This window comes from Chiloscyllium plagiosum, unplaced genomic scaffold (genome assembly GCF_037043375.1).
Source record: "Chiloscyllium plagiosum isolate Xiang-an unplaced genomic scaffold, Cpla_swu_hap1 HiC_scaffold_12, whole genome shotgun sequence".
Taxonomy (NCBI): domain Eukaryota; kingdom Metazoa; phylum Chordata; class Chondrichthyes; order Orectolobiformes; family Hemiscylliidae; genus Chiloscyllium; species Chiloscyllium plagiosum.
This window is the reverse complement of record NW_028270150.1, coordinates 14,036,344-14,063,583: the sequence shown is the minus strand read 5'-3', so window position 1 is coordinate 14,063,583 and position 27,240 is coordinate 14,036,344. Positions and strand designations below refer to the sequence as shown.

General features: G+C 42.9%; 1 protein-coding gene across 2 annotated transcripts in view; it reads left to right on the top strand.

The window, feature by feature from the left end:
* tmprss15 (transmembrane serine protease 15) overlaps nucleotides 1–27,240 on the top strand; it is a 101,598-nt gene that overhangs the window by 51,918 nt on the left and 22,440 nt on the right. For both annotated transcript variants that reach the window (XM_087992468.1, XM_087992467.1), the window contains 9 exons: nucleotides 70–219; nucleotides 3,180–3,285; nucleotides 3,866–4,016; nucleotides 7,091–7,235; nucleotides 10,522–10,611; nucleotides 12,796–12,921; nucleotides 16,113–16,253; nucleotides 20,730–20,840; nucleotides 21,592–21,724. In XM_087992468.1, coding sequence (XP_087848594.1) covers nucleotides 70–219; nucleotides 3,180–3,285; nucleotides 3,866–4,016; nucleotides 7,091–7,235; nucleotides 10,522–10,611; nucleotides 12,796–12,921; nucleotides 16,113–16,253; nucleotides 20,730–20,840; nucleotides 21,592–21,724 — 1,153 coding nt within the window. The remainder of the gene's footprint in view (nucleotides 1–69; nucleotides 220–3,179; nucleotides 3,286–3,865; nucleotides 4,017–7,090; nucleotides 7,236–10,521; nucleotides 10,612–12,795; nucleotides 12,922–16,112; nucleotides 16,254–20,729; nucleotides 20,841–21,591; nucleotides 21,725–27,240) is intronic.

The following is a 27,240-nucleotide window of genomic DNA, read 5'->3' as shown; positions in this document are numbered from 1 at the left end:
CTCTCAGATCAGAATTTTTGCTGAAAACAATGCTGATTAAATCTGTGCTGTCATGGTCTGTGCCCGCAGATCAGGAGAAAGTGAACTGCAGTTTTGAGAATGGATTTTGCTACTGGAGACAAGATCTAACTGATGAGGGTGATTGGGAGAGATCCAATGGGCCAACGTACCCACCATTAACTGGCCCAAATAATGACCACACATATGGGAACCAATCAGGTAAGATTGATGATGCTGTTTTCATCAAAAAAAATGGTTCAACACAGGGAAAGACTATTTATCCCTTCATTTATCCCTCCATGCAGTATCACTCTCCTCATCTGAGGAAGGATGTGCCTGATATAAAGGGAGTCTTTGTTCATGGGATATGGGCAAGGCAGCATTTATTGTCGATCCCTAATTGCTCAGAGGGGGAGTCAAGAATCAACCACCTTGCTGTGGGTCTAGAGTCACGTGTAGACCAGACCAGACAAGGATGACAGTTTCCTTCTCTAAAGGACATGAGCGAATCAGATGGATTTTTCCTGGCAATTGATTCATGGTCATCATGAGGTTCTTAATTCCAAATATTTATTGAATTCAAATTCCACTATTTGCCACACTGGGATTCGAATCCAGCCCCCCAGCACCTTTATCTGGGTCTCTGGATTAACAGTCTAGTGATAATGCCACTAGGCCATCTGAAGAAGGGCTACACGTGAAACATTGACTTCTCCAACTCCTGATGCAGCCTGGCTTACTATGTTGTTCCAGTCTCCTGCTTATCTATATCCCTCCTGATTTTAACCTCCTACACTCCAGTGAAGAAAGTCCCTGTCTTTCCAGCCTCTCTGATCTTATTGAGTGGTGGAGTAGGCTTGAGGGGCTGAATGGCCTACTTCTGTTCCTATTTCTTAGGGTCATATAGTTTTATTATGTGTGACCCTCATGTAGTCAAACTGTTGAAAAGGTGGTCAACTCCATGTCTTCTGTCGAAATGGGTCTCACTAAATGAGTAAACAAATAATTACGCCATCCCTAAATACACTTGAGAAACTGACAGAAGCTTCCATTGCAAATTGCTGCAATCCAAGTGAGTACACCCACAGTGTGGTTAGGAAGGTAAATCCAGAATTCTGACCCAGTAGCTTAAGGAATAGTGCTATTTTTCCAAGTCAGGATGGTGAATGCCTTGAAAGGGAAATTGGAGATCGTGGTGTTCCCATGTAACTACTGCCCTTGTCCCCCTGGGTGGTAGAGGTATCAGGACTTCTACACAGCAGATGGATTACACCTGAACTGTGGTGAGGCCAGTATCCTCACGGGGATGTTTGCTAGTGTTGTTGGGGAGGGCTTAAATTAACCTGGTAGGGGCTGAGCTCCAGAGAAAATGTTCAGCAAGGTTGGAGATAAATGGCCACAATTAGAAGGTACAGCAAGCGAATCTTGAAGACATAGAAATTACAGGCCAGTTATAGGCTACAGGTGGCACAGTGGCTCAGTGGTTTGCACTATTGCCTCACAACGTGAGGGACCCAGGTTTGATCCCTGCTCAGGTGACTGTCTGTGTGGTTTTTGCACATTCTACCTGTGTTTGTGTGGGTTTCCTCCCACAGTCCAAAGCTGTGCAGGTCAGGTGAATTGGTCATGCTAAATTGCCCGTGGTGTTAAGTGCTTTAGTCAGAGAGAAATGGGTCTGGGTGGGTTACTCTTCAGGGGGTCGGTGTGGACTTGTTGGGCCAAAGGGCCTATTTCCACACTGTAGGGAATCTAATTTTAAGGGAGGTTGGGAGGTGTTTATTTTAATGCTAAGAGTCTGAACAAGGCAGCTGAATTGAGGGCAAAAAGTAAATCACGGCTGCCCTGTATCATCATCAGATGATAAAGGGATTGGCATGGTGGCTCAGTGGCAAGCACTGCTGCCTCACAGCGCTAGGGACCTGGTTCGATACTACCCTCGGGAGACTGTGCAAACTCCACACAGACAATCTCCCTGTGTCTGTGTGGGTTTCCTCCGGGTGCTCCGGTTTCCTACCACAGTCCAAAGATGTACATGTTAGGTGGATTGGCCATGCTAAATTGCCCATCATGCGCAGGCTAGGTGGGTTAGCCATGGGGAAATGCTGGATTACAGGGATAGTACAGAGGGGTGGGTCTAGTTGGGATGCTCTTTAGACAGTCAGTGTAGACTGTAGGAATTCTATGAAAAGAGGTGGGGGGTGTCACAATTTTGATCAGAAAATCTATGACAGCAGTAAGGAGGAATGGCATGTTAAAAGGCTCCTCAAATGAAGCCATACAAGTAGAACTTAGAAACCAAAAAGGATCAATCACCTTGCCGAGAGTGTAGTATAGGCCCCTTACCAGCCTAAGAGAAAAAGAAGACAAGATTTGGAGGCAGATGTCGGGAAGTGTAAAAGTAATAGGGCGGTGTTTAGGGATTGTAATTTCTCCATCATTAACTGGAGTAGTCACAGTGTGAAAGGTTGACAGAGCAGAATTCTTAAAATGCATCTTGGACAGTACATGGGAGGCCATATGAGGGACGGGGTGGTCCTAGACTTAATTTTAGGTTTTAGAAAATGGTTGCAGTATCAGTGGGGGAGCATTTTGCAGACAGCGATCATAACTTAATTAGATTCAAGGTTGTATGCAAAAAGATGCGGATGTGTCTGAAATCAAAGAGAAGACTGATTTCAGTAAGATCAGGTATGATTTGTGTCAGAACAGTGGAATGCATTCAAGAGGAAATAGGGAGCATACTGGGCCAACTTGTCCCAGTAAAGGGCGGGACCAATAAATCATGTGAACACTGGATATCGAGGGATAAACAGGATTGGATATAGGAGAAAAAAAGAGTCTTATAGCAGATATTGAGAACTCAAAACATTAGAATACTTAGAGGACTACAGAATGTGCAAGGGGACACTTAAAAAGGAAATCAAGAGAGCAAATGGGATATGAAAGAACAATGGCAGGTAAAATTACTTTATAACTCTATGACCCTAAAGTACGGTGGCTCAGTGCTGGTAAATGGGAATAGAATAGTTCGGTGGTTATTTTTGACTGGTGCAGACTCAGTGGGCTTTCTCTGTGCTGCAGATCTCTAACTGTTATAGCTTGGAAAGTCCTGTCAAAGGAGACTTATGAATGTAAATTTCTGTTGTACAAAAATCTTAATGATCTCTTTTTAATTCCAGGATATTACATCACGACTCCATTACAACCATCTAACAAGCCAAGGAAGATCCGACTTTTCAGCCCTATGTTATCTGTTGAGACTGAGCCTTCATGTCTCGGATTCTGGTAGGTAATGAGCCCAAGATTTAATTTTTATTCAGAGACCAAGTGAAGTCCCTGGACAAAATGAGCTGAGAAAGTTTTTAAAAAATGCAGTTCTCAGAAGGTAGCTGTGACATGTACGAACTTTGTAAATTACATGGCATGATAGTGTTCAGGAACTATGAAGATGTGCACATGAGCAGAGTATGAGGTATATTTGGGTATGTATGCTTTGTCTATCAGTGCCTTAAGGTGTGCACTGGGCACATGGGTGTGTGTTCATGAGCTAATGGATGAATGGAAATATCTGGAGACAGACAAAAATAATACTTTCACACTGAGTTACTATCATCTTGAATTCTCTGTCTGTGAAAGTGATGAATGCAGAAAATCGTAACTTCTATTACGGACTATTGTGTATGTTGTGAATAAGGAAGATTTTGGAGGATGAAGAGCAGAGACTAGGAGTAATCATATAGTCTTTCAAAGATCCATCACAGACGTGAGGGGCCGAGCAGCCTCCTTCCATGCTTTGTGACTGTGCTCAAGTCTTCAGTCTCTTTGCAATGTTCCTACGTGTACTGTGATTTCCTTCTCCACCCAGGTACTACATGTATGGAAGACAAGTTTCTCGCTTGCGTGTTTACATCACCAGCAACACAAATGTGTTACAGACAGCCTTCCAGAAAGAGGGAAACTACGGCAATCAGTGGAATTATGGGCAACTGACGATAAATGAAACCGAGAAAGTAATGGTCAGTATCTGCAGTCATTTGTTCAAGGACTTGTTCATCATGTTTGCACAGGGGCCTCATTAACTCTCAATAGTAAGCAGCAGCATTGCCACTCAGGGAGTAATGTTTGTACTTCTGTTTCATAGAATTGCACAAAGAATGCCTTATTTCAGTAAGACATTTGATAAGGTTCCCCAGGGTAGGATCATTCAAAAAGTTAGGAGGTATGGGATACATTGACATCTGGCTGTTTGGATACAGAATTGGCTAGCCGAAAGAAGACAGCGAATAGTAGTGAATGGAAAGTATTCCACCTGGAGGTCAGTGGCCGCTGGTGTCCCACAGTGATCTATTCTTAGGTCTCTGCTCTTTGTAGTTTTTATAAATGAAGAATTGAATGCAGTGGAAGGGTGGGTTAGCAAGTTTGTCAAAGACAAAGGTCGGTGGTGTTGTAGATAGTGTCGAGGGCTGTTGCAGACTACAACAAGATATTGACAGGATTCAGAGCCGGGCTGAGAGGTGACAGATGGAGTTCAACCTGGATAAATGTGAAGTGATTCATTTTGGAAGATCGAATTTGACTGTTGAATATAGGATTAAAGACAGGATTCTTGGCTGTATGGAGGAACAGCGGGATCTTGTTGTCCATGTACATAGATCCTTCAGAGTTGCCACCCAAGTTGACAGGGTTGTTAAGAAGGTGTATGGTGTGTTTTGGCTTTCATTAGCAGGAGGATTGAGTTTAAGAGCCGTGAGGTTTTGCTGCAGCTCTCTAAAATCCTGGTTAGACCACACTTGGAATATTATGTACAGTTCTGGTCACCTCAATATAAGAAGTGTAGATGCTTTAGAGAGGGTGCAGAGGAGATTTACCAGGATGCTGCCTGGATTGGAAGGCTTGTCTTATGAAGGGAGGTTGAGTGAGCTGGAGCTTTTCACACTGGAGAGGAGGAGAGGAGGAGAGAGGTGGCTTAATAGAGGTGTACAAGGTAAAAAGAGGCATAGATAGAGTAGATAGCCAGAGACTTTTCCCCAGGACAGAAATGGCCATCATGAGGCATCATAATTTTAAGGTGATTAGAGGAAGATATAGGGGAGGTGTCAGAAGTAGGTTCTTTATGCAGAGAGTGGTGGTTGTGTGGAATGCACTGCCAGCATTGGTAGAGTCAGAGACATTCGGGACTTACAAGCGGCTGCCAGACAAACACGTGGACAGCATTAAATTGCGGGCTGTATAGGGTAGGTTAATCTTAGATGAAGATAAATGCACAACATCATGGGCCGAAGGGCTTGTATTGAGCTGTACTGTTCCAAGTTCTAACATGGAAGGTGGCAATTGATGCATGTTTCACCATTTCAATAATCTGAATCTGTGGGTGCCTAGTGCCTTCTGTGGTCTAGTAGACATTTTGGAGGCAAAAATATTCCTGGTCTAATGAGAACAATCTTGTGGAGTAAACACTTTGTAGTTCATTTCAATAAAATCAAAGAACTGGGGACTATGGAAATCCGAAATAAATATAGAAAAGTGCTGGAGAAACCCAGCAGGTCTGACAATATCTGTGGATAGAGATTCTAGTCTGACTCTTCTTCAGTTCGGAAGAAGATGGTTCTGGGATTGATACTATCTCAAACTCAAATGCAGCAGAAGCCTCTCTGATGGCAGTTTCTGGAGATTCATTTCACTTTCTTTGGTTTCAACTCAGCTTTTTAGCAGGCACGGACATACAGGATAAACCTTTCCCCACATTCCACAATAGTTACTCCTTGGCATTCTTACTCAGATGGCTTGATGATTGGTAAATCTTCATAGAAAACTGAGTTGCTGAGGTGCAGGTGGTCAGGTGAGACATGGGAACCTGCTCAGATTTGTAAAGACTGAGTGGCTGCAATCGAAAACAAAAACAGAAGTTGCCAGAAAAGCTGAGCAGATCTGGCAGCATCAGTTAAGAAACATTAGAGTTAACATTTCAGGTCCAATGACCCGTCCTCAGAACTGATGGTGGCTAGGAAAATGTCAGTTTATATGCAGAAGGTAGAGTTGGAAGAGGGCGTAAGGAGTAAATGATAGGCAGGATAGAGCCAAGAGAGAGAAGGACAATTGGGCAGACAAAGGAGTTGATAACGATCTGGCTGGGAGGTCGATTAGCTATTAATGGGAACAGTGGCTAACAGTGTGTAATCATGGTTGATCCAACATTCCTCACAATCGCTTTCCTGCCCTTTCACTGTAACTCTTGATCCCTACCAATCAAGAATCTATCTCAGCCTTAAATGTACGCAAAGACACTTTTCCAATAGCTCTCTGTAGCAAAGAGTTCCAAAGACTCAACTCTTTGAGAAAAGACATACCGTCCCTTCTCTGTCTTAAATTGGCACCCCTTATTTCTGAGACTATGCACTCTGGTATTAGACTCCCCCATGAGGGGAAACATCTCACTGTTGCTGTGCACTCCTGACGTTGATGAAATCATCATGGACATGTTCCAAACCACAGTGGGAATCTTGCCTCACATGGTGAGAAATGGAGATTCAAAAGGTCAATTCGGGTGATCTCCCCATGCTATCCCCTCCTAATGGATGGGTTTTCTGACGTATTCCCTGTGACCTGTGCAGAAAGAGGGCATTTGACCCATCGAGTCTGCACCAACACTCCAAACAGCATCCCACCCAGACCCAGTGCCCATCCTGCACTTATCACAACTAACCCACCTAACCTACACATACCTGAACATTATGGGGCAATTTAGCATGGCCAATCCACCTTAACCTGCACATCTTTAGACTCTGGGAAGAATGGGAGGAAACTGGAGCACCCGGAGGAAACCCACGCAGACATGGGGAGAATGTGCAAATTCCACACACAGTTGCCCGAGGCAGGAATTGAATCTGGGTGCCTGATGCTGCAGGGCATAGGAAGGCTGAAAACTGGACAAAGGGAAAACTCTGAGTAAGAAACCATTCACCACAAAAAAATCCAATTACATCAAAACCAGATGTGTCTTGCCAAACCTCTATTAGAAAGAGGTGGAAGAAGTGTCAATGTTTCAGTTCTGTTCCATGTGTTTCTGTGTACCCATTTACTCGTTATTCAGGTTGTCTTTGAAGCTGTTAAGAATACTGGACAATTTTCTGAAATCGCGTTGGATGATATATCACTTACAAATAGCAACTGTAATGAGAGTGAATACCCAGAGCCAACAGCTGAACCACAACCCACAACTCCAATTCCTGGACCAAGTGAGTAAGAAAGAAATTCGGAGGAAGACGTATATCTAGGTAGATAGATACATAGAAAGTGAGAGATACATCGATAGATTTTCTTTTAGATTAGATTAGATTACTTACAGTGGAAACAGGCCCTTCGGCCCAACAAGTCCACACCGCCCCGCCGAAGCGCAACCCACACATACCCCTACATTTACCCCTTACCTAACACTATGGGCAATTTAGCATGGCCAATTCACCTGACCTGCACATCTTTGGACTGTGGGAGGAAACCGGAGCACCCGGAGGAAACCCACGCAGACACGGGGAGAACGTGCAAGCTCCACACAGATAGTTGCCTGAGGCTGGTATTGAACCTGGGTCTCTGGTGCTGAGAGGCAGCAGTGCTAACCACTGTGCCACCGTGCCGCCGATAGATGTACCGATAAGTAGGCAGGCAAACAGTCAGAGAGGTTCTAGACTTCCATCCTTGACATAGATAATGGGATTTGTAAATCTCCCGGGTCAGTCAGGTCACCCTAGGAGAAAAATAATATAGAATCTCTAGAATGCAGAAGGAGGCCATTCAATCCATCCATTCTGCACCAACCCTCCAAAGAGCATCCCACCCAGACTCAGCACCCATCCCGCATTTACCATGACTAACCCACCTAGCATGCACACCCCTGGACAATATGGGCAATTTAGCATGTCCAACCCACCTAACCTGCACATCTTTCAACTGTGGAAGGAAACCAAGGCTCCTGGAGGAAACCCACAAAGACACGGGGAGAATGTGCAAACCCCACACAGATAGTTGCCTGAGGCTGGTATTGAACCTGGGTCTCTGGTGCTGAGAGGCAGCAGTGCTGACCACTGAGCCACTATGCCACCCAAAATGCCTGCTGCCGCTGTTGGGCCAGCCAAGCCTGGAAAAGATTTAATGGATGGCACGGAGACCAATTGTTTAAAAGGTCCATTTCAGTACTATGGGACTTTCCCCCAGTTATAATTAAAAAAACAGAAAAGTCCTCCATCCCTCACCTCCCTCATGTCGTCAATCTGCCACCTCATCTACCTCACATACCTGCGGTATGGCACCTTTGCCTCACTTCCCCTCATGATGGTCCTCATGCACCTCAATCCAAGAAATGCCCTTCCAGTCAACCTTCATGCTCCATTAACCCTAATAATCTCTCATTGGGCAATGCCAAACAAGGTTAATTCATGCACATCCTCATTCTATACAGGGAATAAAGACAATGCATGTTATAGTGACAGAATATGTACTTTTTTTTATTTTTCATTGATCATTTTGTATTTAAAATAAACTCATTGTCACTGCAGCCCAATGAAAGTGTACATAAACATTGTACAATTGACAGCAGAGAGCTGTCCATAAAGCAAGGGCTCTGGTGTTTCAACAGGGAAATAGATGTAAGAAATAAGGTTTGGCTAAGAACAGTAGAAACCTTATGTTTTAAAATGTTGGCCTAGCTCCATGATAATAATGGAAGCCTAGGAGTTTCTTACCCCTGCAATTGAGCCAACATAGTTAGATGTGCCAATTGCAGGTTTACAACTGAATCACCTGCATCCTTAATAGGCCCTGATGGACTTTAGAAATGCTGGGAATGGAATTAGAAATCCTGGAATTCAACCCCTCCCATTACTTTTAAATGTAAACCTGACATTCCAAAAATCCAGGCCAGAGAGAGAGAGATTTGCAAAAGAACATTTTTTTTAACAAAATAAACTTAAACCAGCAACTGAGCCATAAGGATCAGGATGATTCCAAATCTGTAGTGAGTTAACAAATTTTAACCAGGATGCATTGCAAGCTGCAATTCCCCACAATTCACTCCTGAGCTCATGCATTAGGATAATTTATTTAAGGATTCCCTGAGTTACAGTCTGGGTTTGTCTGAGATAAAAATGTTCGTCATTAAATTATTTGTTTTTGCTCACAGTATAATCATTATTAATAATGTTTCATGGATTCCTTTTGAAATGTGCTCTATTACTCAGACTAATCCAACAACTCATTCAGTAACAACAATCCCCATGTAGCAATGATATAATTGCCCACTTAATCTAGTTTGGCAGTGGTGTTAGCTGAGGAGAATATGTTGGACAGGTCAACATCTAGCTCTCTTGTGGGTTGAATAAGGGAATATTTTACTGTTCATCAAAACAGGCAAACTGAATCTCAATTGGATGCGACATTAGATGGTCAACTATCCTCAAACATGTGATACTCAAGACCAAATTAAAGTGGAATCACAGCTTAGAGTCCACCGAGAGTGAGCCTTAAAGTTATAATCTACTGGCTCAAAAATAGCGTGGGTATCAACTGAGTTATGTTCATATCCAGATGTGCAGTCCCTGCCCCCTCAAACATGAAACAATGGCTCCCAGCTGAAGCCACTCCCTGAATGAAGACTGCGCTCCACATTAAGCTAATGAACTAAAGCATATTGTGATAGGTTGGTTTAAATGCATGTTCCTGCTCTGTATGAAGTGGTGTCTGACAGGGAGCAACCCTGAGAGCCAGATGCCCAGTGAGACTGCATGCAGAAAAAGATGGGAGACAATTGGTGGACTGAGTTGCCTGGCAACTATCTAACAAACTTTATGAGCATGACCACCCTCTGACAAAGCCAGACTATCCCGGGCAGCACGGTGGCTCAGTGGTTAGCCCTGCTGTCTCATAGCGCCAGGGACCAGGGTTCAATTCTGGCCTTGGGCAACTGTGTGGAGTTTGCATGTTCTCCCCATGTCTGCGTGGATTTCCTCCGGGTGCTCCGGTTTCCTCCCACAGTCCAAAGATGTGCAGGTTAGGGGAATTGACCAGGCTAAATTGTCCGTAGTGCTAGGTGCAGGGGTAAGTGTAGGGGAATCGGTTTGGTTGGGTTGCTCTTCGGAGGGTCGGTGTGGACATGTTGGGCTGAATGGCCTGTTTCCACACTTAAGGGAATCTAATCTAATTAACCCATGCCTTTTTGAGTGAGTATTAATTTGCCCCTTCAAACGTTTTCCAAAAGTTACCCTAACACTGACATGAAACTCACTGGTCAGTAATTTCCTGGTTCACCTCTATCACCCTTCTCAAAATGTGGAACCACATTAGCCATTCCAGTCTTCTGGCACTTCTCCTGTGACCAGAGAGGAATTAGTGGTAGTTATGGTGCAGACTCGATGGGCCGAAGGGTCTTTTCTACACTGTGCGAATCTATGAATCCAAGGTGAAAGCCAGGGTTAAATAGTTGCAGTGTTATACTGTGTGCTATGCATCATTGAACATTTCTTCTCTTTGCAGCTGACTGTGGAGGACCATTGGAACTAAGGGAACCAAACACAACCTTCAGCTCAATAAATTTCCCCAAAAACTATGTGAATAATGCTTTTTGTAAGTCAGACTTCTTTAATAATGTTTAAATTTGATTTTTCTTCTGGGTCCTGGCAATTTGAGAATGGATGCTCCATTTGAATGAAGTTAATGTTTTTTTTATTATGCTTGCTGTGTTTTCCCTTTAGTGTTCTCATCATTTCCCTCCTGCTCAGACATTCCCCCTCTGCTCATGCTCAAACGAACCATGCAGCAGGAGAATGGGCTAAGTTTCTGATTGGGAAAGAACACTCCTCCTACACCAGATGTCCCCTCTTGCACAATTCTCATAAATCCCCAATTCAGAAGGCATGATCATCTGCAGGTCTACCATGAGACAGTTTTGCACTTTCTCCATTTCCAGAGAGCCTGGACAGTAGAAAGGATACTGAATCTCTCACTTGTCATGGAGAGGATAAAGAATCCCTCTCTAATTCAGGCAGTGTTTGAGATGAAACACAATGATGTGAAATGTCCCTCTTAGCCTGTTGCAATCATGTGAGGTACACACAGTGCAAGCAGTTCACTTCAATAAAAACTTTGTGTTGAACATACTGCTGCACTATGCACACAAAGCATGGTGTCACAAGACACACTTTGAGCATTGCAATGTTGTAGGAAAAACACAGCTACAGACGGAGAGACAGACACAGATATGTGCAAAGCTGTGAGTTGCAACTAAATAAGAATGAAGAACAAAGAAAAGATTTGCCGAGTCATAAGGTAACAGATTCTGGTCTAATACAGTTCTGCTGCTGTTGGTGGTCTACAGCATTAGATGTATGCCCAGTCTCAAGTTGCTGGATCTATTTTAAAACTATCACACTCAGCAATTACTGATACACAACATGCTGCAGTATACCTTCAATGTGAAGGTCAGATTTCAAATCCACAAGGGACGTATGGTGATCAACCCTATAATGCTGTCCTGTGCAGAAGCATCTGTGACAGGTAGATTCGTGAGGATGTGGTCAAATACGTTTATCAGTCTTTCTGGCTCCCTCACCCAAGGTCACAAATCCAATATAGCATTTATTTTCTTTCAGAATCCTCCAGCTTCATCAGCAGTGGGTGCCACCAAGCCACTCCATGGTGGTGGGCATTAGAATCCTCCACCCGGAGTATGTTCTGCACTCTTGCCACTCTCTGTTCTTTTAATTGACATTCAAAGTGAAGTAGGATACATTATTAAACTGAACGGGCTGCGTTCAGCTGGAGACCTCCCTGCCCATATTTGACATGATGCCATGAGAGTTTATGGGGCTCAGTGTCAATGTTGATGGTTCCCAGGGCAATTCCTTCCCATCTGTATACCACAGTGTCACAGCCTACAGTGGATTAGTCATCCCAGTGGGACAGCACATACTAGGATTTTGAGGCGATGTTAGTGCAGTAATGATATTACTTGGCAAGTAGTACAGATGCCCGAAACAAACTCTGCGGAGCTTGAGCTTGCATCCCATAATTGCAATTGTTCACAAATCAGTTCAACAGTAATTAAGAATGGACAAAGAAATGCTGGCCTTGCTAACAATGCCTGTGTCTCATGAAAAAATGAAACAAAAACAAATGCAATTAAGGTGGACTTTACACAGTTGGCAGATGTGAGGCTGAGGGTGTGATTTTTCAGTGTCTTGGGCAATTTTTTTATTCATTCACAGAATGATGGTGTCACCAGCTAGGCCAACATTTATTGTCCATCTCTAATTGCCCACATTGTTAAGACTCAACCACATTGTTATGAATCTGGAGTCACATGTAGGCGAGACCAGGTAAGGACAGCAGAAAGACATGGGTTTTTCTGACAATCGGCTATATCATCAGCTGACCTTGATTCCAGGTTTTTTTCAATTGAATTCAAATTCCATCATCTCCCACAACAGGATTCGACCATGGATCTCCAGAATGTTATCTGGGTCTCTGGATTAACAGTCCAGTAAGAATACCACTAGGCCATTACCACCCCCAGTCTATCTCTTTTTACTAGTCTTGGATATTCTTTCATACAATTGAGTGGATCACTGGGACAGTTCAGAGGGCATTTAAAAGTCAGCCATACCATTGGAGTCACTTATAGACCAGACCAAGTAAGCACAATAGATACACCGGTTGCTTCCAACAAGAAAGTGTTCCCATTCCCATTGCTGATCCTCTACATCCTTCATGGAATCCTCCAGACTCATCACCTTTTTTTCCAAATTTCAGGCACATGGTATTTAATCGCAGACAAGGGTAAAAATATCCAACTCCATTTTGAAGACTTCGACTTGGAAAATATTTTTGATGTGTTGGAGGTCAGAGATGGGAGAGGAAAAGATTCATTACTGATGGGTAAGAGTCAGGTGGATATAGCCTTTATTGTTTTTATTGATCATCTTTAACTGCCTGCAGTTTACTCTGTTGCATTTCCACAGCACCACTCTACTCAGGTGAGTGTGTATTTATGATTGCGCATGCATTGTTTCCAATCTAACCTCGTACAATAATAGATACAAGAGACTATGCATTTCCAATTCCCTGAAAAGGTAGAGTGCAAGTTTATTATAATTTGCTCACAACACATAGGCATCGCTGGCTAGGCCAGCATTTAATGCCCATCCCTAATTGTCCAGAGGTCAGTTAAGAGTCAACCACGTTGCTGTGGGTCTGGAGTCACATATAGGCCAGACTAGATAAACATAGCAGGTTTCCTTCTCAGAAACAAATTAGTGAACCAGAAGGTTTTTCTTTTCTTAACAAAAGGATGGCTACATGTAAACTTACTCACACCAAGGTCCAGTAAATTGTCACAGATTCATGACCAGAAAACAAGTTCATACTCATGTAACTTTTTATTCCAGACTTTGTTATTGAACTCAAATTACACCGCCACTCATGGTGGGGTTAGAACACAAGTTACTACGGATGTTGGATTACTAGGCAAATTACATAACCTCTCCCCTACTGGCTTCCTGTGCACCTCTTAGCCCTTTTAAACAGCATCTACCAAAACCCCATGCTCTCTAAAGGACAAGCACATAGGGGCCATGTGCATTCCATCATTACTCTTTCACTACAGCTCAGTCAGAATCCTGGAACTCCTTCTTTCACTGTGCCATGGGGAAACCTCCAACACACTGGTTCAGAGCTCAAGGCTCACTATCACTCTTCAAGGTAACAAGGACCAGACCGAAATTTTCAATCCATGCATAAAATACACGTCAAGGAAGTTGAGCTAAACCTTCAAGGATCAAAGTTTAGACATGGGCAAAGGCATTGTGTTCAATTCTGAGAATCACACTTCAGAAGATTGTCAAACCTTTGGAGAGGGTGCAGACATTAAAAAAGGAGCAGGAGTAGGCCATTCATCCCTTTGAGTCTGCTCCACCATTCAACATGATCATGGCTGACCATCCAACAAAGCTTCCTGCTTTCTCCTCATATCTTTGGTCCTATTAACCTCAAGAAACATAGAACATAGAACATTACAGTGCAGTACAGGCCCTTTGGCCCTCGATGTTGCGCCGACCTGTTATAACAATCTGAAGCCCATCTAACCTACACTATTCCATGTACATCCATATGCTTGTCCAATGATGACTTAAATGTACTTAAAGTTGGCGAATCTACTACCGTTGCAGGCAAAGCATTCCATACCCTTACTGCTCTCTGAGTGAAGAAACTACCTCTGACATCTGTCCTATACCTATCACCTCTAACATATCTAACTCCTTCTTGAAGGATGTAATGTTTTGGCTTCAACCAATGCTGTGGCAAAAAAAATTCACAAGCTCACCATTCTCTGGGTGAAGAAAGTTCTCCTCATCTCAGTGGCTTACCCATATCCTCAGACCATGACGTGATTTATGAGAATGGTGTCAGGAGTATAATATTTAAGTATTGGGATTTGCAGGCAGGAAAAGTCGGTGACATCACCTTAGAGCAGAGAAGATTAAAGGGAGGTTTGAGAACTGTGTTCAAAGTTCTGACTGAGCTATCGTTTCCATTGCTGGGATGGTTGAGAACTAGAACACAGATTTCAAGTGCATGACACAAGAGCCAAAGACTTTTTAAGGTCTTTTTCATGCAGTAACTTGTTGATGGACTGAAACGCACTGCCTGAATGAGCAGTGGATCAGATTCTGTTCTCATTGGAAAGAAGAAGGCTAAGAGGGGATTTGATAGAGACATACAAGATGATCAGAGGATTAGATAGGGTAGACAGTGAAAGTATTTTTCCAAGGATGATGACGTCAGCTTGTACAAGGGGGCATAACTACAAATTGAGGGGTGATGGATTTAAGACAGATATCAGAGGCATGTTCTCAACGCAAAGAGTGATAAGGGTGTGGAATACCCTACCTGCCAATTTAGTCAACTCAGCCACATAAGGGATATTTAAACAATCCTTAGAGAAGCACATGGATGATGATGGGATAGTGTAGGGGGGGTTGAACCAAGAATAGTTCACAGGTCGGCCCAACTCGAGGGCCGAAGGGCCTGTTCTGCGCTGTATTGTTCTCTAACTTTCAAATGAATACTGGATAATACTTGAAGGAACTAGAATTTGTAGAGCTGTAGAGAGAAAAGAAAAGGAAGAACTTATTTGAAACTTCTATCTAAGAACTAGAACAGGCATGACATGCTGAATGGCTTCCCTTTCTGTGCTGTATCATTCTATGATTCTCTGATTCTAAGTCCAGATCAATACCCCTCAAAATAGCATGAAAACAAGGAAGGAAGAGCAAATTACTTATAGATGCTAGAATCTGTACCGAAAACGTCAAATGTTGGAGATCACAGCAGGTCTGGCAGCATCCGTGGAGAGACAGCAAGCTAACATTTTGAGTCCAGATCACACTTCATCAGAGCTGATGTGAAGTGTGGGGAAGTCAGCGTTTATGCAGTAGTGGGAAGAATGGAGTGCTGGGGGAGAAAGTATGTTGATAGTTCAGACTAAGTGATAAGAATGTGAGAATGACAGAACAATAGGGTGTCTAATGCCAGACCAGAAAGAACAGACAGTTCCATTGGGGTTAGGGGAAGGGGAGAGAGGACATGGAACTAGGAAATGAAACTTGGAAATCTGGTCATTGCTAAACCTCTTACATTACGCAAAGAACTACACTTTTTCAGAAGTTAAAGGTGTTTTACTATTGTCTGGGCCCTTGAAATGAGGAATGGAATTCTTCCTTGCTGGATATCTTCAGAAACAATCTGTTCAGAGATATTATACACACCTCTGGAGCAGGTGGGTGTCTTGATTCAGAGGTATGGACCCCACCATTGAACCACAAGACACCTCGTTCCTTCCATCTATAGTTGATTGGAACGTGAAAAATTTGCACTCAACTCTGCTGTGTCAGTTGTCACGATATGGTTAAACATTCTGGCCACCTCTGCATATAAAAAATGCCACAGGCAATTGACTATCCAGACACTGAAAAATAAATCATAGTGAAATGTAGGATAAATGTCAAAGAAATGCTTTGTGCTTTGTAAAGCCTAAAATGTGTGCTCAGTTTTTGGTTCTCTGGTTCTAGGTGTGTATACAGGTCACCGTTCCTTGAATGATCTCTTCTCCACCAGAAGTGAAATGACAGTGTTTTTCACCTCAGACAAGAGTGAAACCAGAAGCGGATTCCAGGCAAATTTCACAACAGGATTTCACTTAGGACTGCCAGGTATGGACAGTCTCATTTTTATCTTGCCAAACCTTTATACATTAAAGTAGCTGAAATACTCATTGGTAATCTATAAGAAGATTCAAGGTTTCACGAGGAATAGAGTCATTCGACACAGAAACAGACTCTTCAATCCAACCAGTCCATGCCGACCATAATCCCAAACTAAACTAGTCCCACTTTCCTGTGTTTGTCCCATTTCCCTGAAAACCTTTCCTATTCAAGTACTTATCCAAATGTCTTTTAAAAGTTCTAACTGTACCTGCATTCACCACTTCCTCAGGAAGATCATTCCACACATGATCAACTCTGTGTAAGAAGGTTGCCCCTCATCTCCTTTTTAAAGTTTTCTCCTCTCACCTTAAAAGTATACTGCCTAGTTTTGAACTCCCCCATCCTAAGGAAAAGACCCTTGCCATTCACTTTACCTATGTCCCTCATGATTTTATAAACCTCTATAAGGTCACCCCTCAACATCCTACACTCCAGTGAAAAGAATGAAACCTCTCCAGCCTCTCCTTATAACTCAGGCCCTTAGGTCGCAGCAACATCCTGGTAAACTTTTCTGAACCTTCTCTAGCTTCTACGCACAATACTTGAGAAGAGGCCTCACCAATGTCCTGTACAACCTCAACATGCCGGGCCAACTCCTGTACTCAAATGCCTTCTTAAATACCCTGTCTACCTGTGACAGACATTTCAATGAATTATGTGCCTGAGCCCCTAGCTCTCTCTCTGTTCCACAACACATCTGATGACTGTTATGTTAACGAACAAATTCTTACCTCTAAGCCTCAGCATAAAATCTAGGACAATTCTTCTGGTACAAGACTAATGAGTACTATATGATCAAATGTGCATTGTTTTGGATCAGAGTTTTTGAATTGATTGGACAGCCTCCAAGTTTCAACACAAACTAGCAGGTGCCCCATTTACATTCCTGATGAAGAGTTTATGCTTGAAATGTCGACTCTCCTGCTCCTTGGATACTGCCTGACCGGCTGTGATTAGATTAGATTAGATTAGATTAGATTACTTACAGTGTGGAAACAGGCCCTTCGGCTCAACAAGTCCACACCGACCCTCCGAAGAGCAACCCACCCAGTCCCATTCCCCTATATTTACCCCTTCACCTAACGCTATGGGCAATTCAGCATGGCCAATTCACCTGACCTGCACATTTTCAGATTGTGGGAGGAAACCCACACAGACAGAGGGAGAATGTGCATACTCCACATGCTTTTCCAGCATCACACTTCTTGGCCACATTTACAGACGTACACAAGTGCAACTGATGAACAGTAGCCTGAGAATGTAGCAGACAAGACACAAATGGTGAAAGCATGTTTCTCACTGTTAATCCCGTGGGAAATATCAATGCACCAAAAATGTTTTCAAAAACTCAATTCATATACTTTAAGAAGGGGTTGTCTAGATCCTAACTTCTTCTTATTTTAAAGGTAGATGTGAAAGTACCAAGTTCCAAATGGAATCTGACTGGTCAAACCGCTCGATGTTAAGCAAAATACAATTTATTTAAACGCTATAGTTAAAATACAAACAAAATAAAGAGGAATTTAGAATAACTCAACCATTGAAAAACTTAACTGGATACAATAACTATTACTAATTAACTGGTCCAATACAGTGACATCCCATAAATACACCCCTTGAGCAAAAAGGCAAATTCAGAGACAGCTTCTCCCATGCAGTTCTCCAATCCAGGAGGGAAAGAACAGCAAGAGAAAGTTCAGAGAATGTAGCAGCCAGGAGACATTCACTGAAGCATCCAACTCTTTTGAGACCGCATAGGGTTCTGCTTAAGACTAAACCTAAAAACTAAAATAAAACAGACAGCCTGGTCTGTGAGAGTTGGCTACACCTAGGCTACATCCATGGTTCCTGCTAAAAAGAAAATCCCTCCAGGGCTCAGAATTTGTTTGATTTCTTAGACACAGCTCGACACTTCTGCCTTACAACCTCTCTTCAAAACGAAAGGACAAAATAACATCTTAAAGTGGCAGCATCATCACAGCATATACACAGTTCATCAACTGCATGTGCAATGATGCTTGAGAGCAAGTACAGTCAATCTGGTTTGATCCTTAACGAAAATAAAACAAAGGGTTGTGGATGCTGGAAATCTGAAACAAGAACAGAAATTGATGCAGGTCTGGCAGCATTTGGACTCAAGACATTAACTCTGTTTCAATCTCCACAAATGCTGCCGGACCTTCAGAGTTTCTCCAGCAATTTCTGATTCTGTTTTGAACCGGAATTTGTTCCAGATCACAGGCATGGCTGGGCCAGTAATTGCATGCCGTGCTCTCTTACTTGTCATCATCCATGGAATTACTCAAACATCAGAGACACACTAGAAACTGCACCAGACTACACCAGATTAATTTATAGAGCTCAATATTTAAGAAGAATGGGATATCTCATTTCTTCTGAGTAGGAACAGCTAAAGTCCGAGCTTTCCTGTTGTGCAGAAAAAAAAATAATGTTCAGGAGCAAGAATCTGGACAACAAGGTCAAGACAAAGCCTAAGTATCTTAATCTGTGCCTAGATACCTTTGTACCTAAGATTGCGCTGTAATGCAGCAGCTGTAAACTTTTCATTGTACTCATTTGAGTACATGTGACAATAAAGCTAATTCAAAATCAAATTCAAATCCAGACTTGAGACAATCACCTCAAAGGTAATGTGTTTTTTAAGGAATACCACTGCTCAACTTGCAATGATGAATGAAGATCTGAAAGAGCAAAGAAATAAAGTAGGATCAATTTCAAGCTAAGTAATACCAGTCCAATGAAAAGACTGAAATGATGTGAGAAAATTTGGAACAATTTACAAGTCAAGACGATCAGACTCAGCATGAGCAGCTATGGGAACACCTATAAATGATATAGATAAGAATGTTGGATGGTGGTAATAAATATGTTTGCAGATGACATAAAACTTGACTGGGTGGTTGACAGTGAAGAAGAAGGTTTTAGAATACATGATGCGATAGATGGATTGGTCAGATGTATAGACCAGTGGTAGATGCATTTTAATGCTGAAAAGGAGAAGATGATGCACTTTGGAAGAAGTAACAAGACAAGGAATTACTCAAAGAATAGTAGGATACTAGGACGCTTAGGAAACAGTAAGATCTTGGGATACTTTTCCACAGATCCCTGAAGGTGTCAGGAGAGGTTAGTAGGGTGATTAAGAAGTTATACGGGACATATGCCTTAATCAGTCATGGACTGGACTATAACAATAGGGGGGTGATGTTGGAGCTGTCCAGAATTTTGGTTAGACCACTGCACTCATCATTGCACCATAAGTAGGACGTGATTGCACTGAAGGGGTGCAGAGGAGATTAACCAGGATGTTGCCTGGGATGGAGCATTTAGCTCTGAAGAAAGGTTGGATAAGCTCAGGTTGTTTATTTTCAAAGCAGAGAAGTGTGAGGAGGGACCTGATAGAAGTGTATAAGATTATGAGGGGCATGGGCAGTGGGGATAGTAAACAGCCGTTCCCCTTCATTCAAGGGTTAATAATGAGGGAGCATAATTTTAAGGTGAAGGGAAGGGGATTTAGAGGGGATTTGAATTAACACTTCTTCACCCAGAGAATGGTGGGGATTTGGAATGAACTGCCTGGGAGGCAGGAAACATCACAAACTTTAAAAGTACTTGAATAAGCATTTAAAATGTCTTGGGTCAAAAGTTGGGAAGTGGGATCATTGTAGATAGGTTGGCACAGACTTGGTGGGCCGAAGAGCCTCTTCAGTGCTATGTGACTCTCTGACTCCAAAGAAGAAGCTACAAATCCCACCCACCAGACGGTCTGACTGCAGTTTGTATGCAGCACACACTAAAACTATTTCACCTGTTGTAATGTTTATTGGAACTATATCCAACATACATCAGAGGCTTTCAGAGAGCTTGGGAGAATATTGAGAAGATGAAAAAGCAGAAGATAAAAAATCCTACATTTACTGCAGCAGAAAAGTGCCATTTTCATGTCAGAAATTCACAATCAATTTTCTGCTATCCTTTGACAAGAGGCATGGATGCCTACTATTGATATTTACCCAGAATATTTCCCCCAATATGAAAACTCCTTGTACTGCATCACAGTAATGGAGTAAAGTGTTGGTTTTGTAAACTTTATTTATTCCTGTCATCTTCTTTATCTCATCTCAAACCATTGATATTTACAGTGAAGAAGATATTGTGATAATGCAAACTCTTCATAAACAATCAAAATTAATCCCATTGCCTCACTCTCTTCCCATAATCCTGCACATTCCTCTGCTTCTAATAGTTATTCCACAGTCCCATCATTATCCAATTTCCCCACTGACTTAATAATTTCAATAAGAATCTGGCAGTATTTTCCAATCCTATCTTTAGTCTTGCTTGAGGTTTATTAATTATGACCCAACCAAACTTGATGTCTTTTGTTCTTTGTTTCCATAGCTCCGTGTGCTACCACAGATTATCAGTGTAGAAATGGTTCATGTATTTCTATGGATAGGTTATGCAACGGCCATCAAGATTGTGAAGATGGATCTGATGAAAAACATTGTGGTAAGCAGATTTGACCACTGTCTTTGATTCTTGTGCAGATGTAAAATGTTCTGCTCAATACCCGAGCATGTTTTTCACAACATATCTTTCCTGGATATTTGCATCCTGGTTATAAGATTGATTGGAAGTCACACTATTACCCCGTACTGAAGGATGGTAAATTGAGGGTTGAAGTTAGCCATTAGGAGGCTAAGATGGGAAAGTGTCTTATTTCTCCTTCATGAGATGCAAGAATCTCTGATAAAAGCCAATGTTTATTATCTACCCCTAAATATTCTTTAGAAGGTCATGTAATTAAATTCCTGGTTAACCGTTTCCCCAGGACATTGAAGGTGGGAGATTTGACAATTGTAATGCCATTGACTATTAAGGGAAGATGTTGCAGATGCTAACTAATTGGTAAATGCATGATGTGAATGTGTGTACCAGCTATTAGCCCACGCGTGAACACTGTACTTGTCTTGCTTTGTGCAGATATGGATAGCTTCAGTACCTGGGATGTTGTGAGTTAAACACTTTGCAATTACTTGCAAACATCTCCACTTCTGATGTTGTGATAGAGGGAGGTCATAGCTAAAGATTGTTGGGTCCTGGTCACCATCCTGAGGAACTCCTATGGTAAAGCCCTATTGCACTATTGCTCAATAGGAGCAGTCCTTCAAGTGAATGATTCTCCAGAAGTCCTTGTAAAGGACATCCATTCTTCTCAATCATTGTTTTGAAAGTTGTCATTTTCTGGTCAAATCCCCAGTGCGCCTATTGAATGGATCTCGTAGCAGTGATGGGTTGGTGCAGTTCAATTTGAAGACCGAATGGTGCTCAATATGTGTAGACAATTGGTCAGAGAACATATCAAATGCCTTATGTGTGGAGTTGGGCTTTAGGTAAGGGATTTTTCCTTCTTTATTGATACCTTAATTGTGTTATATCATTGGGTGTGATGGTGGTGTTGTGCTTATGTCACTGAACTAATAACTCAGAGGTAATGAGGACATTGGCTTACATCGTATTAGGGCAACTGATGAAACTTCAGTTCAATTAATAAATGGCTAATTATCAATTACTGTTTTTAGAATCCCTACCAGGTGGAAACAGGCCCTTCAGCCAACAAGTCCAAACCAACCCTCCGAAGAGTATCCCACCCAGACCCATTCCCCTACATTTACCCTTGACTCATGCACCTAACCTACTCATCCCTGAACACTATGGGAAATTTAGCATGGTCAATCCACCTAACTTATTTTGGATTGTGGGAGGAAACTGGAGCACCCGGAGACTCAGGGAGAACGTTCAAACTCCATGCAGACAGTCACCAGAGGCTAGAATCGAACCCGGGTCCCTGTAGCTGTGAGGCAGCAGTGCTAACCACTGAGCCACCTTCATTTGGAAAGTCTGACTCATTACTGAACTTTAGAGATGGAAGCTTGCTACCATTACCCTGTTTGGCCTAAATGTGATACCAAACTTTATCAATGTGGGTGACTCTTAACTGCCCCAGCAAGCCAATCAGTGATGGGCAAGAAATGTACTCTGAGAAGAACAGATGGAACTGGAGACTTGGAATCGTCCAGCCATCATAATCTTTAACAGCTTTTATACTCGATTCAAATCACACCATCTGCCATGGTGGGATTTGAAACTGCAGTCACAGCTCATTAACCTGATGTTTTGTATTACCATACTACAGCCTCCCTATTATACTCCTTGCCTGATTTTGCTTTCATTGGACATCATTAATTTTTCACCAATTATTTCACACTTTGTCCCATTCAATCACGTTCACTGGGATTAGATTTCCATGGGTCACCATTACACCAAAGACTTGTTAGTCTGGCCACAATAATGTTCTATTTCATTCAAGCTTAGCCAGTAACACTATCATTCAACAGTAATACATTAAACTACATACAATTAATACAACTGTTTGTTTCATGAAGCCTAAGCTGACCAGACTTGCACATTGTTAGGATGTAAAGATATCCATGAGAGTTTTGACTTAGTGAAGGGACAGGTTCTATTTTACGACTATTCAACTTCCTTGTACTGCTTGTTGACAACCTTCCATCTGCTAGTGATGATGAATATGCAGCAAACAATCCATTTCAATGGAAAGTCTTTACTTGTTGTGCATTTGTGATGACCATGGCATGAAATACCTGAAAGGCAAGTTCTGCCATTGCACATATTGCATGTGGAGCCACCAAAGAACGTTGTGGTTGTGTGTTCAACATTGATACCTGTGTCCAGATGCATCGCCCATTGGCAGGCCATGAACCTACAGTAAGGGGATCACCATTTCTCTCTTTTTTTCATCTGCCAGTGACTCCCAGGTCTGAGAACCAAAGTTTAGGCATTCATGTCACGGCACTCTTGCTGTGGGACTGTCGGATCTTCACTGATCATTGCTCCAGCTACCTCACCATGCAGAAGATCTTTGGTAACAATCACTTTCCATCCTGAAAACTTGGCTCAGTCACCAAAAATGCTATTGTTTGATGAACGCAAACCAAGTGTTGGAGGGGTCAGTTAGCTGGATAGCTGGTGTGCAAGACAGAGGAATGCTGACAGCGCAGGTTCAATTCCCAAACTGGCTTTCCTTCTCAATCCCTCCCCTTGCCTGTGATGTGGTGACTCTCATGTTAAACCACCACCAGTCATCTCTCTCTAATGAGTGAGCAGCCCTATGAACTGGTAGGACTATAGTGATTTCACCTTAACATGCAGGACGACTGCCACATCCATGATTCCGTCCCATCTAAATACACTCCTAATACACACTGACCATGAGGTTGGAAAAGTTGAAATTCCCATCAGCATTTTATTGTGGCATCTTTGACAAAGACCATTCCCATAACATTCTAGATGACAAAGTGATGAACATTCCAAATGCCAAGTAGGCAATCATTCTGAGTGACTTCAATGTGTCTTTTATAACAGACAGTAATTTATAATCAACATCACAGGAGCAGGCAATGGCCTAGCAGTATATAATCATTAGACTATTAATCCGGAAATCCACCTCATGCTCTGGGAACCCTGGTTCAAATCCTGCTATGACAGATTGTGGGATTTAAATTCTTAAAGAAGCCAGGAATTGGGAGTCTAATAATGATCGTGAATCCATTCTGTGGGAAAACGCATCTAGTTTAGGGAAGGAAATCTGCCATCCTTACCTGGTCAGTCTACATGTGCCTCCAGATCCACAACAATGTGGCTAACTCTTAACTGCCCTGTGTGCACAAAGGATGGGCAATAAATGCTGACCCAGAGATGCTGACAGCTGTGAGAGAATAAAGAAAATACATCAATCATCATGGGGTGGGCAAGATCAGCAATAATTTGTAACTGCATTGTTACCTGCGTTGAGGTGTTTGAGCATTGCACTAAATTCTTTTGGCATCTAGTTCTAACAAATAGGCTTGTATAGCTTCTGCAATGTATTTTGTATCACTCAAAACTAAACCTGTCATCTAAAAGCCCATTTCATACATCTTATGAATATTTTAACTTGCTGTTGATATGTCTGAGGGGTGCACTGTTTCCTTGTCTGATCCTACTTCTCCACTGGTCACAACCAATATTAAATTAATCAGTTTGGTGATACGGTCAGTTGTACAAGTTTTGGGATGATGACCAGTACAAAATCAGCCAATTTTCTTTAGTCACCAACTGGCTCAAACAAAGATGCAAAGTACATGCTTTTGGAGCCACTAGTTACCTGTTGAAGGAGCAGTGCTCTAAAAAGCTTGTAGTTTCAAATAAACCTGTTGGACTATAACCTGGTATTGTGTGATTTTCAACTTGATTCACCCCAGTCTAACACTGGCACCTCCGCATCAAAGATGCAAAGATTATTGAAAGTTTAGATTAAGCCAATATATGAAAATGTACCAACATATGAATTAGGAACAGGAGTAGATTATTCATCCCTACAAATTTGTGCCACCATTTAATGAGATTGAAACCTAGAAATCACTTTCTACAACTCCGAAGAAAGTCTCACCTCCTTGAAACTGCATATATCGACGTTTTCCCAAATTAAACACGCACACACAGACACACACATACACACACAGGCACATGCACACACACACACACACATATCTGTGGAGAAACAAAAAGACTAAAAATTCTGCAGAGTTTACGTCAAAGTAATTTGGCCGAGCAATACTTAATATCATGTAGAAAGGTTAGTCTTGAATTGTCCCAATGGTGTTATTATTCAAAAGTTTTTCTGCACACAAGCATTTGGCACTGAGGTGTTTTCCTGGTTGAATTTCTTTGCTTCAGATGATGGGGTAGATTCCAAAAGATCTTCTCCATGTCGCCTTCACAAATGGGAATTGTGACCTTTTGTGGGTTTTCAGCTCACACATTTTGCTGAAAGGGTTTGCAAAGCAGGAGTTAGGGAGCAATGGCCTCTTGCTTCTAAAGCATGTGTCAAATTTCATCTGCTCCCAGGAGGATCAATCCCAATATCGAACAACCCAGATGCCCTCCTTCTTCAAAGACCGCAATTTCCCCTCAGGCGTGGTTGACGATGCTCTCCACTGTATCTCCTCCACTTCCCGCTCTTCCGCCCTTGAACCCTGCCCCTCCAATCGCCACCAGGACAGAACCCCACTGGTCCTCACCTACCACCCCACCAACCTCCCGATACATCGTATCATCCTTCGTCATTTCCGCCACCTCCAAACAGACCCCACCACCAAGGATATATTTCCCTCCCCTCTCCTATCAGCGTTCCGGAAAGACCTCCGCGACTCACTCGTCAGGTCCACATCCCCCACCAATCCAACCTCCACTCCCGGCACCTTCCCCTGCAACCGCAAGAAATGCAAAACTTGCGCCCACACCTCCCCCCTCACTTCCCTCCAAGGCCCCAAGGGATCCTTCCATTTCTGTCACAAATTCACCTGCACCTCCATACATATCATTTACTGTATCCGTTACAGCCGATGTGGCCTCCTCTACATTGGGGAGACAGGCCGCCTACTTGAGGAATGTTTCAGAGAACACCTCTGGGACACCCGCACCAACTAACCCAACCGCCCCGTGGCTGAACACCTTAACACCCCTTCCCACTCCGCCAAGGACATGCAGGTCCTTGGCCTCCTCCATTACCAGACCATGGCAACATGACACCTTCCGACTAGGAACCCTCCAACCACAAGGGATGAATGCAGATTTCTCCAGCTTCATTTACCCTCCCCCCACCTTGTCTCAGTCCCAACCCTCGGACTCAGCACCGCCTTCTTGACCTGCAATCTTCTTCCCGACCTCTCCGCCCCCACCCCCTCTCCGGCCTATCACCCTCACCTTAACCTCCTTCCACCTATCGCATTCCCAACGCCCCTCCCCCAAGTCCCTCCTCCCTACCTTTTATCTTAGCCTGCCTGGCACACCTTCCTCATTCCTGAAGAAGGGATTATGCCCGATTCTCCTGCTCCTTGGATGCTGCCTGGCCTGCTGTGCTTTTACAGCAACACATTTTTCAGCTCTGATCTCAGCATCTGCACTTTCTCCTACTCAAATTCCATCTTACCAAGTTCAAAAATCCAATGTGTTTACCTGACTTACAAACTAGGCTATGCAAACTTTCTGAAAGTTCTCCAGACTTTGTGACTTCATCCAAGCTTTTTGCTCCTTTCAGGTGCAACAATACTGATTTTTTTCTCACTGTGTCTTTTCATTAGTTAAATGTCCTTTTTGTGCATAAGTTCAAAATATGCTTGCATGGATCCTCAAATTTTAAAAACTAATACGTGGATCACATCTCTTCATCACACTGTGAACAAAGAAGTGATTGATGGCCATCTAAGTGATAAGTGGGCAAAAGTGAGGACTGCAGATGCTGGAAACCAGAGTTTAGATTAGAGTGGTGTTGGAAAGGCACAGCAGGTCAGGCAGCATCCGAGGAGCAGGAAAATCGATGTTTCAGGCAAAAGCCTTTCATCAGGAAGGGCTTTTGCATGAAACGTCAATTTTCCTGCTCCTCGGATGCTGCCTGACCTCAAGTGGGCGGCACGGTGGCACAGTGGTTAGCACTGCTGCCTCGCAGCGCCAGAGACCCGGGTTCAATTCCCGCCTCAGGCGACTGACTGTGTGGAGTTTGCACGTTCTCCCCATGTCTGCGTGGGTTTCCTCCGGGTGCTCCGGTTTCCTCCCACAGTCCAAAGATGTGCAGGTCAGGTGAATTGGCCTTGCTAAATTGCCTGTAGTGTTAGGTATAGGGGTAAATGTAGGGGTATGGGTGGGTTGCGCTTCGGCGGGGCGGTGTGGACTTGTTGGGCCGAAGGGCCTGTTTCCACACTGTAATGTAATCTAATCTAATCTAATCTAATCTAATAATTACCCCATTGGCAGTTGTCTATTCAATTATTGAGGCTGTTCAACTTCG